The sequence below is a fragment of the Euphorbia lathyris genome, chromosome 5, assembly GCF_963576675.1.
Source record: "Euphorbia lathyris chromosome 5, ddEupLath1.1, whole genome shotgun sequence".
In the NCBI taxonomy this organism is placed as follows: Eukaryota; Viridiplantae; Streptophyta; class Magnoliopsida; order Malpighiales; family Euphorbiaceae; genus Euphorbia; species Euphorbia lathyris.
In genome coordinates this window covers 73,935,227-73,949,439 of record NC_088914.1, presented here as the reverse complement: position 1 = coordinate 73,949,439, position 14,213 = coordinate 73,935,227, and the positions used below count along the sequence as shown (strand labels likewise).

At 42.3% G+C, this 14,213-nt stretch overlaps 1 protein-coding gene across 1 annotated transcript; it reads left to right on the top strand.

Moving 5' to 3' along the window:
• The first annotated feature begins 2,974 nt into the window (after positions 1-2,974).
• Positions 2,975-13,565, top strand: LOC136231188 (glutathione transferase GST 23-like). The gene is made up of 3 exons (XM_066020497.1): positions 2,975-3,286; positions 3,388-3,657; positions 13,406-13,565. The coding sequence occupies exons 1-3, from the start codon at positions 2,975-2,977 to the stop codon at positions 13,499-13,501; spliced, it is 678 nt and encodes a 225-aa protein (XP_065876569.1). The 3' UTR covers positions 13,502-13,565.
• The last annotated feature ends 648 nt before the right edge of the window (positions 13,566-14,213 follow it).

Below are 14,213 nucleotides of genomic sequence, written 5' to 3'. Positions count from 1 at the left end.
TAAAATACTTCTTATTAAAATCCATGTTTCAATTTACATATATGTGATATATGAAAGATTGAATTGGAATTTAATTTGATAAATATAGAGCTACCAATCCGGAATCTAATTGGACCAAATAATAAACAGAGCTACCTAGGCTCAATCCAATCCGGAGTCTAATTGGACTGAATAATAAACAGAGCTACTTGCAGCTAGCTAGGCCTAACAACTGATGGACATGCCACATCAAAAAATATAGCTAGGCCTAACATGCTGCTTCAAAACTCCCTCAATATGTCAATCATGCAGCAAACACATTTACAAGGAGACCCCTTAACTAAATCAGATTGACAACCTCAAAACATTTAGGCCTACAAAGAAACATGGAACCAATATCCTCTAATGCCTCAAGATCCTCTTCAACGAGCAAAAGCTCGATTTTGGGCTAAATTAGGTGATGATAAGGTATTATTGTATAGTGTTACATTATATAAATATAGTAAAAACTGACAATTCTAATTAATTTAATCTCTCTTCCCTTTTGTAGGTGTTACAATCAATAGATTTGGAGTCCTGGTGAAGGAAAAGACCAAGAAGAAGCAATATCAGAAGCAATGGACAACCTGAAGCAGTTGGAAGAAGAACTAGAAGGAAAGAAATTCTTTGGAGGAGATAAAGTTGGAGCATTGGATCTTGCTTTGGGTTGGATTGCTTATTATGTTGCTGTTTTTGAGGAGGTAATTGGCCTAAAACACATACACCAACAAAACTTGCCATTGCTCACACAATGGATTCATGAATTTGGAAATTTGGGTGTAATCAAAGAATCATGGCCTCCTTTTGACAAATTGGTTTCTAAGTTTGCTACCTTCAGGGACTCTCACATTTCAAAACAATGGATTCATGAATTCTGGATAGGAGCTTCCTAACACCTGTTCGCTTGTTTTCACTGGAGCGATCGTCGTTCGGAGGCTTGGAAGACCAGTTCGTACCATGGGCAGATTGTAGACAGATTTGTGACTTCTTTGAGGTTCTTCTTTTCTTTTGTGTTGTGATTGATTCCATACTTCTTGAGGGAAAATTCCAAGATTCTATTTTGATTGTGTATGCCTCTAGTGTTATCTAGAGATGAACTTGTGTATTGCCCTTTATTATTTGATATAGTAGAAGGTTTAAGCGGATTACGATCCCTGTGGTTTTTACTCCTTACATTGAGAAGGTTTTCCACATAAAAATCGTGCTTGTTCATTGTTTTGTGTGGCTGCCATTTTTACTACCGTTGTTGCTTCGTTGTGTTAGGTTGATACTCTACCAATTAGTTTCCTCATAGATTCATTCAAGTTGGGAAATGATTAATAACGAAGGTTAATTACGCACTATTGTTGTTACCGTTGTTAGTCCGTTTTCCCCCATCATGTTTGTAATACATGTATCAATAAAAAAAATTGACAATTCCTTTCCAAATGAAAAACCAAAACATTTACACTAACATAAAAATCGAAATGACCTGACTAGAGAAACTTTAGTTGACCATATGAAATCACACTCCTTGAGACGTCATTATGTTAGATTCAAGGTGAGAGGTCATCCAGTTAGTTAAAAAGTGTAATTTACTGTAAAATTACGCGAGTTCCATTGAACTTTTATTTTAATCCATAAATCCAAATTTAGAGAGTTTTATGTTGGATTTTAAAGTTTAAGAGTTGTTATGTTATTAAATCCAAAGTTGTAGAAAACAAATTAGATTGAATTAGTGGTGAATATATGATTGGTCGATTGGGGGCTGGTTGCGCACGTACGTGTATAAATTTTTTTTTAATGGAACTTGCTTTATTAAAAAAAAGGGATAAAATTAAAAAGATTTAACAAACAAAAAGAAAATTAAAAAAAAAACTAGAAATTAGGATTTGAGATGTGCTAACATGCAAGACAAGTTGAAATTTTGATTTAAAAACCTAACATATAAACAAATTTGGATTTAGGAATCACTTAATACTTTTTGGACCATCTAGGGGCGCTAAAGCATTAAGTTATTACTATTTCTTGGAAACATGCTGCCGGTACTGTCTCTAATGGCCAAATTATTAATATTTTTTGAACCATCTAGGGGCGCTAAAGCAGCAAGTTATTACTATTTCTTGAAGATATGCTGCCAGTACTGGCCCTAATGACCAAATTATCAAATACTCAGTCAAAATTGTAACTCAAGTACTCAATTTATCAAATATCTAATAAAATGACTCTTTTGGTATTCTAATCCTTAAATTTTTATGGAAGATAGAAGGGGCCGAAACTACCTAGATCATTATAATTCTGGTCGTCGGCCCCTCCTGTATAAGCTCCTGAGTTGAATTGAAGCAAGATGAGATTAGATAGCTTATCATCACCGAATTTTGCCAAAAACAGGGCCCTTGCTCGGTCATGAGGATGGTGAGGCAGCAGTGGATATTGGTCCTTCCATTTCGCATCCAGATATTCAAGAATCAAAAGAGATTCAGAGATGGGTTTTCCATTATGAACAAGAACAGGTACTTTCTTGTATACAAAGAATATTATGTTAGTCCCTGTTCAAACAAATAGGTCTATATCATAGTCGGGGACGGAACAATGCGAGGGGCTGTGAAGATATTGGAAGAAATTCAACGCAGAAAGCTAAACATCGGAGTTACTGGACTTCCAAAAACAGTTGACAACAATATAGGCATCATAGACAAATCATTTGGATTCCAAACAGCCGTTGAAATGGCTCAACAAGCAATCAGTTACCAAGTTCTAACCTCACAAAAAGATACGAACTTATAGGTGACCTCCCAAATTACACATGCTCGTTAAGCTGCATGTGATCAATACTGTAGCTACTAAATATCGTCATCTCTTGCGCATTATGGGCCATAACAAATTAAAATAAACAAAGGAAAAAAGTAGTGACAATAATGAAATCAACATCTGTCTATAAATGGCAGTGAATTTTTGAGATGAAAACACACACAAAATGGGAGAAAAAGTAAAGGTTTTCAGGACATGGTCGAGTCCATTTCCACTAAGAGTAATTTGGGCACTGAAATTGAAAGGAATAGAGTATGATACAATATTTGAAGATCTCTCAAACAAGAGCTCTATGCTTCAGCAATACAATCCTGTTTACAAGAAAGTCCCAGTTCTTGTTCATCATGGAAACCCCATTTGTGAATCACTTGTTATTCTCGAATATGTCGATGAAACATGGAACCAATATCCTCTAATGCCTCAAGATCCTCTTCACCGAGCCAAAGTTCGATTTTGGGCTAAATTTGGTGATGATAAGGTAAAGCCACTTTTCGAAAAGGTATTATTGTATAGTGTTACATGATATAAATATAGTAAAAATTGATAATTCTAATTAATTTAATCTCTTCCCTTTTGTAGGTGTTACAATCAATGGCATTTGGAGTCCTGGTGAAGGAAGGAAAAGAGCAAGAAGAAGCAATATCAGAAGCAATGGATAATTTGAAGAAGTTGGAAGAACTAGAAGGAAAGAAATACTTTGGAGGAGAAAAAGTTGGAGCATTGGATCTTGCTGTGGGTTGGATTGCTTATTATGTTGGTGTTTTTGAGGAGGTAATTGGCCTTAAACTCATAGACCAACAAAACTTGCCATTGCTCACACAATGGATTCATGAATTTGGAAATTTGGGTGTGATGAGCCGCGAAGCCAAACCGGGCCGAATCATAAACACGGGCCCAACCTATACTTAGGCCCATGGTTCAAGATCAAATGGGCTCCTAATAAAGGAAGCGGGTAAAGCGGATAACCGCCCCGAAATCCTAACAGGGCATTAAACCTCCCACTCAAACAAACGAAACCACGTTGGTGGCCACGTAAGGGACGTGGCACAGAAAGAGTAACCGCCCTCGGCGGTTACCTAGAGATACTTATAAAAGGGACATGAAAGCAAATGTGGAGGTATGTTGACATTTTTCCCTCAATACTATTATCAATCTACTAGCCTTCCACATAAAACTGACTTGATTGTCGGAGAGTTTTCCCGGAGATCCTGTCTCCGGTTTTGTTTTGCAGGTAACTACGACGAGGACCATCGAATTAAATCCGACAAGTTATCATTGGTGCGGTGAGCGTGGACCTTTTTTACCAATATATGGGTAAAGGTACACAAAGAACATGTCAGAACCATCACGAACGACCGGAGTTACAACCAGATCAACTAGTATGAACTCAAGAGGTCCGCGGACTGTGAATTCGCAGCCTACGAGTACACAGCCTGTGGTACCTAGCTCGTCGAATCCTTCGGGACAGTTGAGTCCATTATTGGAGGTCCAGGTGCAAACTGAAAGGGAGATGTCCAATAGCGATTTCATACAGATGGCAGGACAAGTCTTGGCTTCGAATATGAGCCAAGCAGCTGGAGATCGAGTGATTAGTTTGTTAACTGCAATCGCTGATCACAATACCGCCGTAGCGGCTGCTCCTCAAGAACCCGGTGTCATCTCGACACAATCACCGACTATTCCTGCCATATCTGCGCTTCCGCAATCATCTCGAGAGACAAATCGGATGGGTCAGAGTAGTCGCATGAACCCACACAGCCATCCAGGCAACTACTCGCACCAAGATCCTATTATGACGATCCATCCGACCTGGCAAACATCCCAGCCGATGTCAGGAATGCAAGGAATTCTTCCTCTACAACAAACGGAGCCCTTTGTCCACAGACATTCAGAGTTGATGATGTCTGGAATGAATATGTCTGGGCGGGAGCACACTTGGAACTTTGATCCTATAACTGGACAGCGGTTAGACCCACAGCGAGAACAAATGTCGACACAGTATGGCAGGTGGATGTCACCCAGAATTCACCAGCAGCGGATGGAAGAAGTTCGACGGGAACCCAATACTGAATTGGAAGATCAACTGCGAAGCATGATGGAGCGAATGGGGTACACGCCTAGGGCGAGAGCAGTGGTGCAGAGTGATTCGCCTTTTGCCCCATCGTTGCGGGAGTTTATTCCAGATCACAGAATAAAAGCGCCGGCGATACCTAAATACTATGGGGATCCAAATTCTGACCCTGAGGCACATGTCAGAAACTATAGGGAGTTGATGGATGTTGCAGGAGCCAGCGAAAGCATAATTTGCCGATTGTTCTCGACCACTTTGGGCGGTGCAGCATCCGATTGGTTTCGGTCTCTACCTACTGAATCTATTCACAACTGGACTCAATACAGTCGTGATTTCTGTGCAAAGTTCATGGGCTGTAAAGCAGCAGATGTGACGGATAGACAGCTGAAAGAGATCAAACAGAGAAATTACAATTCCCTAAGGGAATTTGTTGTAGCCTTCAATGATATTCTGGTGCGGCTACAGAACCCGGATATCGTGAGCATCCGCAATATAATGGCGGATGGAACCACAGATTGGAGCATGCGGGAGGAAATCATCCGCAACAAGCCACGCACAGTGGCCGAACTCATGAAGATAGCAAAGGAGTTCATGGAAGTGGATGATGTCAACAGGGAACATAGAGCTCAAACCCGGCGAGAAAGAGATGCCACTAGATCCGCTTCGGACAATCGGCGCCATCAAAATCAAACCCAGTCCAAGGGTAATTTTGTTCGGAAGGGCGATCGCTCCTTCCAGGGAGGAGGATATCAAACGCCATTGAATACGACTCGCCATGAGGTGTTACTGTGGATTGAAAAGAACCCCCTGAAGAAAGATGTGCAGTTTCCTGAGACGAAAGGTCGAACTAGTTTGGGGCGATATCCTAACAAATATTGCAGGTTCCACAGATTGAACGGCCATGACACGAATGATTGCTACGAACTGAAGAGGGAGATTGAAAAGCTGATTGAGAGAGGCAAACTGAGTCAATTCGTTAGAAAAGAAACGATGGATGAAAAGGTAACACTTCCGCGTGAGGTAGAAGTAAGACCAGAAAAGAAGCAGAAAAAAGGAGTGATTAACGTGATAGCAGGCGGGATCTATGAGCCTCCAACAAAAAGGGCTCGCCGTGAACAGCGAAAAAGCAACACGAGTAGGGAGGATGCCCTCAATTACTCATTTGCACGAATCACGGAGCCGCATGCAGATGCGTTGGTGATTACGGTGGCCATTGAAGGATGGGACGTTAAGCGGGTCCTTATCGATACAGGCAGTTCTTGCAATGTTATTACTCGAACTGCATTCAACAAATTGGGAATTAACGACGAGCGAGTAGAACATACGTTCATGGATGTAACTGGTTTTGGAGGTCAATCATCTCAAACAAGTGGACAGGTGGTGTTGGAGATAGAAATGGGTGATAAAAATCTAAAATGGCGAGGTGATCTGGAGTTCGCAATTGTTGATCTCCCATTGGCTTATAATATAATCCTGGGGCGTCCGTTCCTATCGGAAATGGAGTTGCTCATTTCAATGAGGCATTTGACGTTGCATTTGCCAACACACCAAGGGCGAGTCGTTGTTGAGGGAGATCAACTTATATCTCAACAAGCTTATACATTGTCACTTGAACCAAAGCCAGATGAAGAGGATAAAGTTGATGAGAAGTTGCCGGCTGAAGCGTTAGGAGAAACAGAACTATTCGCCATCTCCAATGACAAGAATGTACGGATAGCGGCAGGACTTCCAGAGGAAACGAAGAAAGCCATTACTGATGTGTTGATCCAGTGCGAGTCGGCATTCGCCGCTCCAAATGAAGTGCTGAAGGGGATAAGCCCAGAAATAGCGACACATCGTTTGAATGTGGACAAAAGTGCAACCCCAGTACGACAGAAAAAGAGAGGACATGCTCCAGAGAGGCAGAAGGCGATTGAAAAAGCAGTGGCGGATTTGCTAAAATCAGATGCAATTCGAGAAGTCACCTATCCGGAGTGGCTAGCCAATGTGGTGCTAGTCAAAAAGCCAAATGGAACGTACAGGATGTGCGTAGACTTCAAAGATCTGAATAAAGCTTGTCCGAAGGATATGTATCCGCTACCTAACATTGATATATTGGTAGATGGGACTGCAGGATTTGAAGCTTTATCGTTCACCGATGTGAAATCCAGTTACCACCAGATCCCAATGGAGAAGGCGGATGAGATCAAGACGTCATTCATAACTCATCAGGCAACTTATTGCTTCAAGGTGATGCCCTTTGGACTGAAAAATGCTGGAGCAACCTATCAACGGATGATGAACAAAATATTTTCAGACAAATCCGGCGAGAACTTCTCGATCTATGTAGATGACATGATCATTAAAAGCAAGAAGATGCAAGACCACCCGCAGGATATTAAAGAAATCCTGGAAGTGCTGATCAAATATGGCCTCAAATTGAACCCAGAGAAATGCACGTTTGGAGCAAGAGCAGGGAAGTTCTTGGGTTTCATTGTTAGTGGCAAGGGAGTTGAGGCGAATCCTGAGAAGGTTAAAGTAGTGATGGAGATGAAGACACCGAGGAATATAAGAGAAGTACAACGACTCAATGGGCGGTTGGTGGCATTAGGGCGGTTCATATCATGCTCGGCTAGAAGATGTCTACCTTTCTACAATGCCATCAAAAAATCTAAGTCCTTTGAATGGACACCAGATTGTCAAGAAGCATTCGAGGGGATAAAACGACTACTATGTTATCCGCCCTTAATGAGCAGGCCAGAGGATGGAGAAGATTTATTTCTTTATGTATCCGTCACCAGCACGACGATATGCACCATAATGGTACGGGAAGAAGAAGGGCAACAATATCCGGTGTACTACGTGAGTAAAGTCTTGAAGGACGCAGAACTTCGATATTCGAGGTTAGACAAAATGGCCCTCGCGGTGATAACCACGGCGGCTAGGTTAAAGCCATACTTTCAGGCGCATACTATCATTGTGAGAACTGGAATTCCAATGCGAAAGGTATTACAGAAACCTGACGCATCCGGCCGATTAATGGAGTGGTCAATTCGCTTGGGAGAGTTCGATATTCGCTACGAAGGAAGACCAGCTCTAAAAAGTCAGGTACTTGCCGATTTCGTGAATGAGTTCACATGGGATGAAAACGAATGTCCAAAGGCACAAAAAGAAGAGTGGAGTATGTTCACAGATGGGGCATTATCCGCAGATGGAGCTGGACTAGGAGTCGCCATTAAGGGTCCGGATGTTATTCGCCTGTACTATGCGGCACGGTTAACATTCAAAACTACCAACAATGCCGCGGAGTATAAAGCAATGATATGCGGATTGAAGTTGCTTAATGAACTTATGCCGGAAAGAGTGGTAATCTATAGCGACTCTAAACTTATGATAAATCAGATCACAAAAAATTATCTAGTGAAACAGGAGGATCTGGTCAAGTACCATCAGGTTGTCGGCAGATTGACGCAGGAGTTAACACATAAAGGAGTCGTCTGGGAGATGGTGCATGTTCCAAGAGGCCAGAACATAAAGGCTGATGAGTTGGCAAAGGCAGCAGCGAGTAGAGACCCATGGAGTCAAAAGGCATGTAATTTGGAAATAAGGTCGTCACCAACATTCGAAGCCGATCAGATTATGGTCATCGAAGAGCTAGAAGACGATGAAGATTGGCGGATGCCCATCCGTCACTATCTAGAACATGGAGATTTGCCGGTTGATAAAAGTTTAGCTAAAAAGCTACTCGGACAGTCAGCAAGATACTCAATTCGGGATGGAACTTTATACCGAAAATCATATACATGTCCATGGTTGAAATGTATTAGCCGCAATGAAGGAGACTACGTGCTGCGAGAACTCCATGAAGGAATTTGTGGCGCACATGAAGCATCCGTGGCGTTGGCAAGAAAGGTCAAGTTGATGGGTTATTATTGGCCAAAGGTGGTGGAGGATTCCCAGAAGATGGTAGCGGAATGTCACAGCTGTCAAATCCATGCAAATGAAAAGCATGTTCCCGGAGCCGAACAAGTCACTATAATGACGGCGTGGCCATTCGCGACATGGGGAATCGATATAGTAGGTCCGTTCCCAGAAACAACAAAGAAACGGAAGTACTTGATAGTCGCAGTTGACCACTTCAGCAAATGGGTAGAAGCGGAGGCAGTAACCGCTCAAACACCTGAGCGAATGATCGAGTTCTTACGAGAGAACATTATCATGCGGTTTGGAATCCCACAAACGCTTATAACCGACAATGGCACCCAGTTCAACTGTGTCAAGTTCAAAGCATATTGCGAAAGCATGGGGATCAAGAATCATTTTTCTTCCGTAAATCATCCCCAGTCGAATGGTATGACAGAGGTTACCAACAGGGCCATGATTCAGGGAATCAAGAAGCGACTAGGTGATAAGAAAACAGGTTGGGCGGACGAGATACCTCATATGTTATGGGCATACAGAACCTCTGTAAAAGCAGCAACAGGCGAAACACCTTTCTCGCTGGTTTATGGAGCCGAAGCAGTCCTACCTGTTGAAATCAAGTCGCCTACAGATCGGGTAATTTATTACAGCGACACCCAAAATCCTATCAACATTAGAGATGCATTGGATTCTGTTGAAGAACGAAGGGAAAAAGCTTACATGCGAATGGCAGTATATCGCAATAGAATCAAGAAGTATCATGACAGAAGGGTGCGAAAGGTGATAATCAATGAGAGCGACTTAGTCTTGAAAAAAGCAGATAAAATACAGTCCAGAGAAGGCAAAGGAAAATTGGGCGTCAACTGGATCGAGCCTTACAGGGTATCCAAAAAGTTGGGACCATCAACTTTTGAAATAGAAGAAATGGGCGGCAAAAAGCTCCCGCGCACCTGGAATCTAGAGAATCTACGCCTATATAAACGGGCCGAGTAGTTCAGGGAAATGACGAGTACTCTTTTTCCTTTTATGAGTTTTTTCCACTGGGTTTTCTGATAAAAGGTTTTAATGAGGCTTTGATCCCACACAGTTTAGGTACCCATGTAACAAGAAGTCTTTTTTCTTTATCAATAAAGAGGTTCATTGGTTACAATTATTCACTATGCTACGGCTGAATGCAGGTCCTTTTCAAACTGCTAATACAAACACATAAATGTGTTGCCTACAAAAGAAAGGCGGATGCATGATTACGCATCATTCGCAAAACCTTATGGTTAACATTAAAACACATAAATGTGTTGCCTACAAAAGAAAGGCGGATGCATGATTACGCATCATTCGTAAAACCTTATGGTTAACCTTATGATTATTTGAAAAATTATAAGGCATAAAATTAAGCGAATAAATGAGTACTCAAAAAATTGCAAAAAGGGTCTGGCCACCCTAATGAAAACAAAACTAAATACGAAAAATTACAAGTATGAAGTCGGCAAGAAGCAAGGGTCGCATACGAAAATAAACGACATTAAAGCGAAGAAGAATAAAACAATAATTGCGCATATATGTAAAGTGGCGGCAAAGTCGCTCGGTTGATATATATACTGGCAGTTTGTTACATACAACAGTTCGGATATAAATAAAATTATACTACAGTTTCTTCTCCTTCGCCTCTATTGCCCCCTTCGCCTTCAGCGGCTCCTTCATCCTCTCCTGTGGGGTGATCTGCTTCAAGCGAATCCCCAACAGTCAAATCAGTAACCGCATCAGAGCGAGGTACCTCTTGTTCAACGTGAGAAACATCTTGTGGTACCCCTCCTTCTACGTTCTGATTTGGGATCTCACAGCTAATTGGAGAGTCATGAAAACTCTGCCAATCTAGGAGAAGTACCTCATCCATATCGGCATCCTCGGCCTCCAACTTGTCCCATTTTTCAGCTAAATCCTTTTCAGGAATGGGAACCTTGGGGCGATTAAGTACATGATCTGGATGTCCATGCTTATAAGCCGCATGAATCCGCTCTCCATACCAATAGATGCGAGCACCATCTTCAGCGGTGATCTCCTCGGCCCTCCTCTTTTGCATCTCCAAAGCTTCCTTGGACGAATTCAGATCATCAATAACCTTCTGAAGCTCATCGGACTTAGCCTGGAGGGATTTGAGAGCTTCCTCCTTCTCGCTGATGGCCTTCTGACAAGCACCTTCAAGGGCCTTTACTTTGCCTTGGACATCATCAAAAAGCGACTTTTGAGTCGCCAATTCAGTGCCAAGGCTTTCCAGCTCTCTAGCTCGTTCAGCATCCCTGCAGAGAGCACCCTCCGTGAAATTGATAATCTGCATATAGGGCGATACATGAATAAAAAGAGCGAATGGAGACATGCATTTGAGGGATGGAACATGAGTAGAAAGCAATATACCTCTATAGCACGCTTCTCAATCCCCTCCATGGCGGTCGGAAGCGGCACCTGTTCGCGCACACGAGAAGCGGAGGGAAGTCGCCCAAGGACATTGCATATAGAAGAAACAATGTCCCTACAGGAAAAGCTCATGGCTTTACCAAAGGTTTTGGTCCACCATCCGCTGATATCAGGAATCGGCTATGGATACACAAGGAGAAGGGTCAGGAGAACAGCGAAAACTGATAAGAGAAAAAAAATAACGCAAGAAGAGCGAATAAATTATGATACCTCATGAAATGGGGTACCGCCCTTGGCTTTGGATGGAGTGGATGTAGATGTACCACCGACAGGCAAGGATACGGAGGTATTCTTCTTCCTAGGGCGAGAAGACTCCACATCCACATTACTCTTCCGCTTCCTATTTAAGGGAAGCTCCTCAGAAACAGAAGCGGGGCCCTGTGAAACGGAAGCAATTGTGGGGGAAGCCGCCTCAAAAGAAGTCGCCCCCACAGGAGAATTCGCCCCTACAACAGAAGTTGTTCCTGCCATCCGCTTCTTCCTTCTCGCCAGGGCTTTCGCTTCCCGATCTGCAGCGAGTTGAGATAAAGGATCACCCCTGCAAAGGGTTAAAAGAAATCATCAACTTGGAAATAAGTTAATAGTACCTTGTACAAAAACGCGATAAGGGATATAGACAACGTGATCTCCCTCGCGGTAGGCAATCGCTACTCGGCTTCTTAGCATATGGAACGCCTGATCATATGTCCATACAAAAGGAGGGGTACTCTTCAAAAACTTTATAATAGCGGATTCTTCCTGGCTAGGGTAACCAAAGTTCAAACTCTTTACATTGGGTCGGCCCCAGCAGCGAAGAAAGTTTGGATTCCCTTCATGGAAGTTAATGAAGAAATAGGACTTATCCCACTCACGGATTTTGTTCGACTTCTCATCAAAGCCGTAGTAACCGCTCTGTCGGATGAAAGTAAAGTACTCCCTCAAACTCTTGAAATGATGAAGCTTAGAGAAAATCTTGAGCGAGAGGGGAACCTCCAGACAATCCGCCAGAAACTTATCTAGGGTTAAGTCGGCCCATCCATTGGGATGCAGTTGTCCAGGTGCGATTCCATAACCACCAAGGATGGAAGCAATCTCATCCGCCAGCGGATAAGTGAAACCGGAGATAATCTGGGCGACAAAAATGGTAAAGTACCCCTTTGGGTAGTCACCAGGCCCTCTATTTTCCCCGGGAATGCTTGTCTCCAGGCCTTGAAGCCAAGGATACTGCTCCCGCAAGTCGTCAATCATCTCGCGGCAAACTAAGCTTCCGGACCTATCCTTTTTCGGTAATAAACGGGGAGTTGGGACAAGTGGTGGAATCAACTTCTTGGGGTCGAAACCTAGGCCCTCATCAGTTGTATTCGCCAAATGGAGAAAATCGGCGGGATGAGAGTCTGACCTAGGGGAGCTAGTTGAAACTTCATCAACCATCTCCTCGACCTCGTGAGACACCTCGCGATCGTAATTTTCATCGAAAGGTGCAAAATCAAGTTCAGGGTTCGACATATCAGGAGGAGAACGAACAGAAATAAGAAATAGTTGAACGAGCTGCAAGTTACAGAAGGGGAAAACTTACATGTGAGAAAGAATACAGAGAAGAACGAACGCAAAGATGTTGACGCCGGAGAGGAAATGACGGAGAACGAAGGAACCACTTTCGAATTTTGAATATCCAGACAAAGATGAAGAGTTGCCTATAACATATGAAAAGACCCTAAAGGGCTCTTGCCAAACTAAGGGGGAAGCATGTGATGAGCCGCGAAGCCAAACCGGGCCGAATCATAAACACGGGCCCAACCTATACTTAGGCCCATGGTTCAAGATCAAATGGGCTCCTAATAAAGGAAGCGGGTAAAGCGGATAACCACCCCGAAATCCTAACAGGGCATTAAACCTCCCACTCAAACAAACGAAACCACGTTGGTGGCCACGTAAGGGACGTGGCATAAAAAGAGTAACCGCCCTCGGCGGTTACCTAGAGATACTTATAAAAGGGACATGAAAGCAAATGTGGAGGTATGTTGACATTTTTCCCTCAATACTATTATCAATCTACTAGCCTTTCACATAAAACTGACTTGATCGTCGGAGAGTTTTCCCGGAGATCCTGTCTCCGGTTTTGTTTTGCAGGTAACTACGACGAGGACCATCGAATTAAATCCGACAAGTTATCAGGGTGTAATAAAAGAATCATGGCCTCCTTTTGACAAATTGGTTTCTAAGTTTGCTGCCTTGAGGGACTCTCACATTTCAAAACCAACAGCTAAATGATCAACATTTCTACAATGGTTCAGTACCAAACTTTGAACCATTCAGTATATTAGCACTTCAAGGAGTTCACTTGGCATCTTATGAATTGGTCAAGGATCAAAAATTCAATTTTATTTGTGGAATTTCTTCATTTTAACATCTATCATATAATAATTTTACGATGATTCAACAATCAATTTCCAACTGGGATGCCTAACTACTAAACTTGCTCGGTTTCAACTCGTAATAATAATAAAAAAAGAGTTTAACAATACGATGAAGCATAAACTAGAAACTTCATCAATATACGGACAAATAACAAGGATGGTAATAAACAGAGCTACTTCGAGCTAGCTAGGCCTAACATGCTACCTCAGAACATCCATCCATCATTTTGTATTTAGACTCCCTCTGTATGTCAATCATGCAGTAATCACATTTATTAAGGAGGGCCCCTTAACTACATCACATTGACAACCTCAAAACATTTAGGCCTAGAAAGGATACTTATCTTAAATCTTGAGTTGAAGTTGAACCTACATAGAAATCCTAAACCATGGAAGAAGTATTAGACTAGGATATACCATTTTTACAAAATTACACATTCTCACTACAACATGTCTCTATTCTAGTTACCAAGCAAAACAAGTATGTAGAAAAGAACAGAACAACATATTCAAATAATACAGAACCAATATTACCAATAGATACCTATAATCAATAGTTCTAAACC

What these genes read in the sequence shown, in the direction of transcription:
- LOC136231188 (XM_066020497.1), top strand. Translation starts at nt 2,975, where the DNA reads ATGGGAGAAAAAGTAAAGGTTTTCAGGACATGGTCGAGTCCATTTCCA. An exon ending in CTAAATTTGGTGATGATAAG is followed by an intron (nt 3,287 to 3,387) that starts GTAAAGCCACTT and finishes TCCCTTTTGTAG; the next exon opens with GTGTTACAATCAATGGCATT. An exon ending in ATGAATTTGGAAATTTGGGT is followed by an intron (nt 3,658 to 13,405) that starts GTGATGAGCCGC and finishes ACAAGTTATCAG; the next exon opens with GGTGTAATAAAAGAATCATG.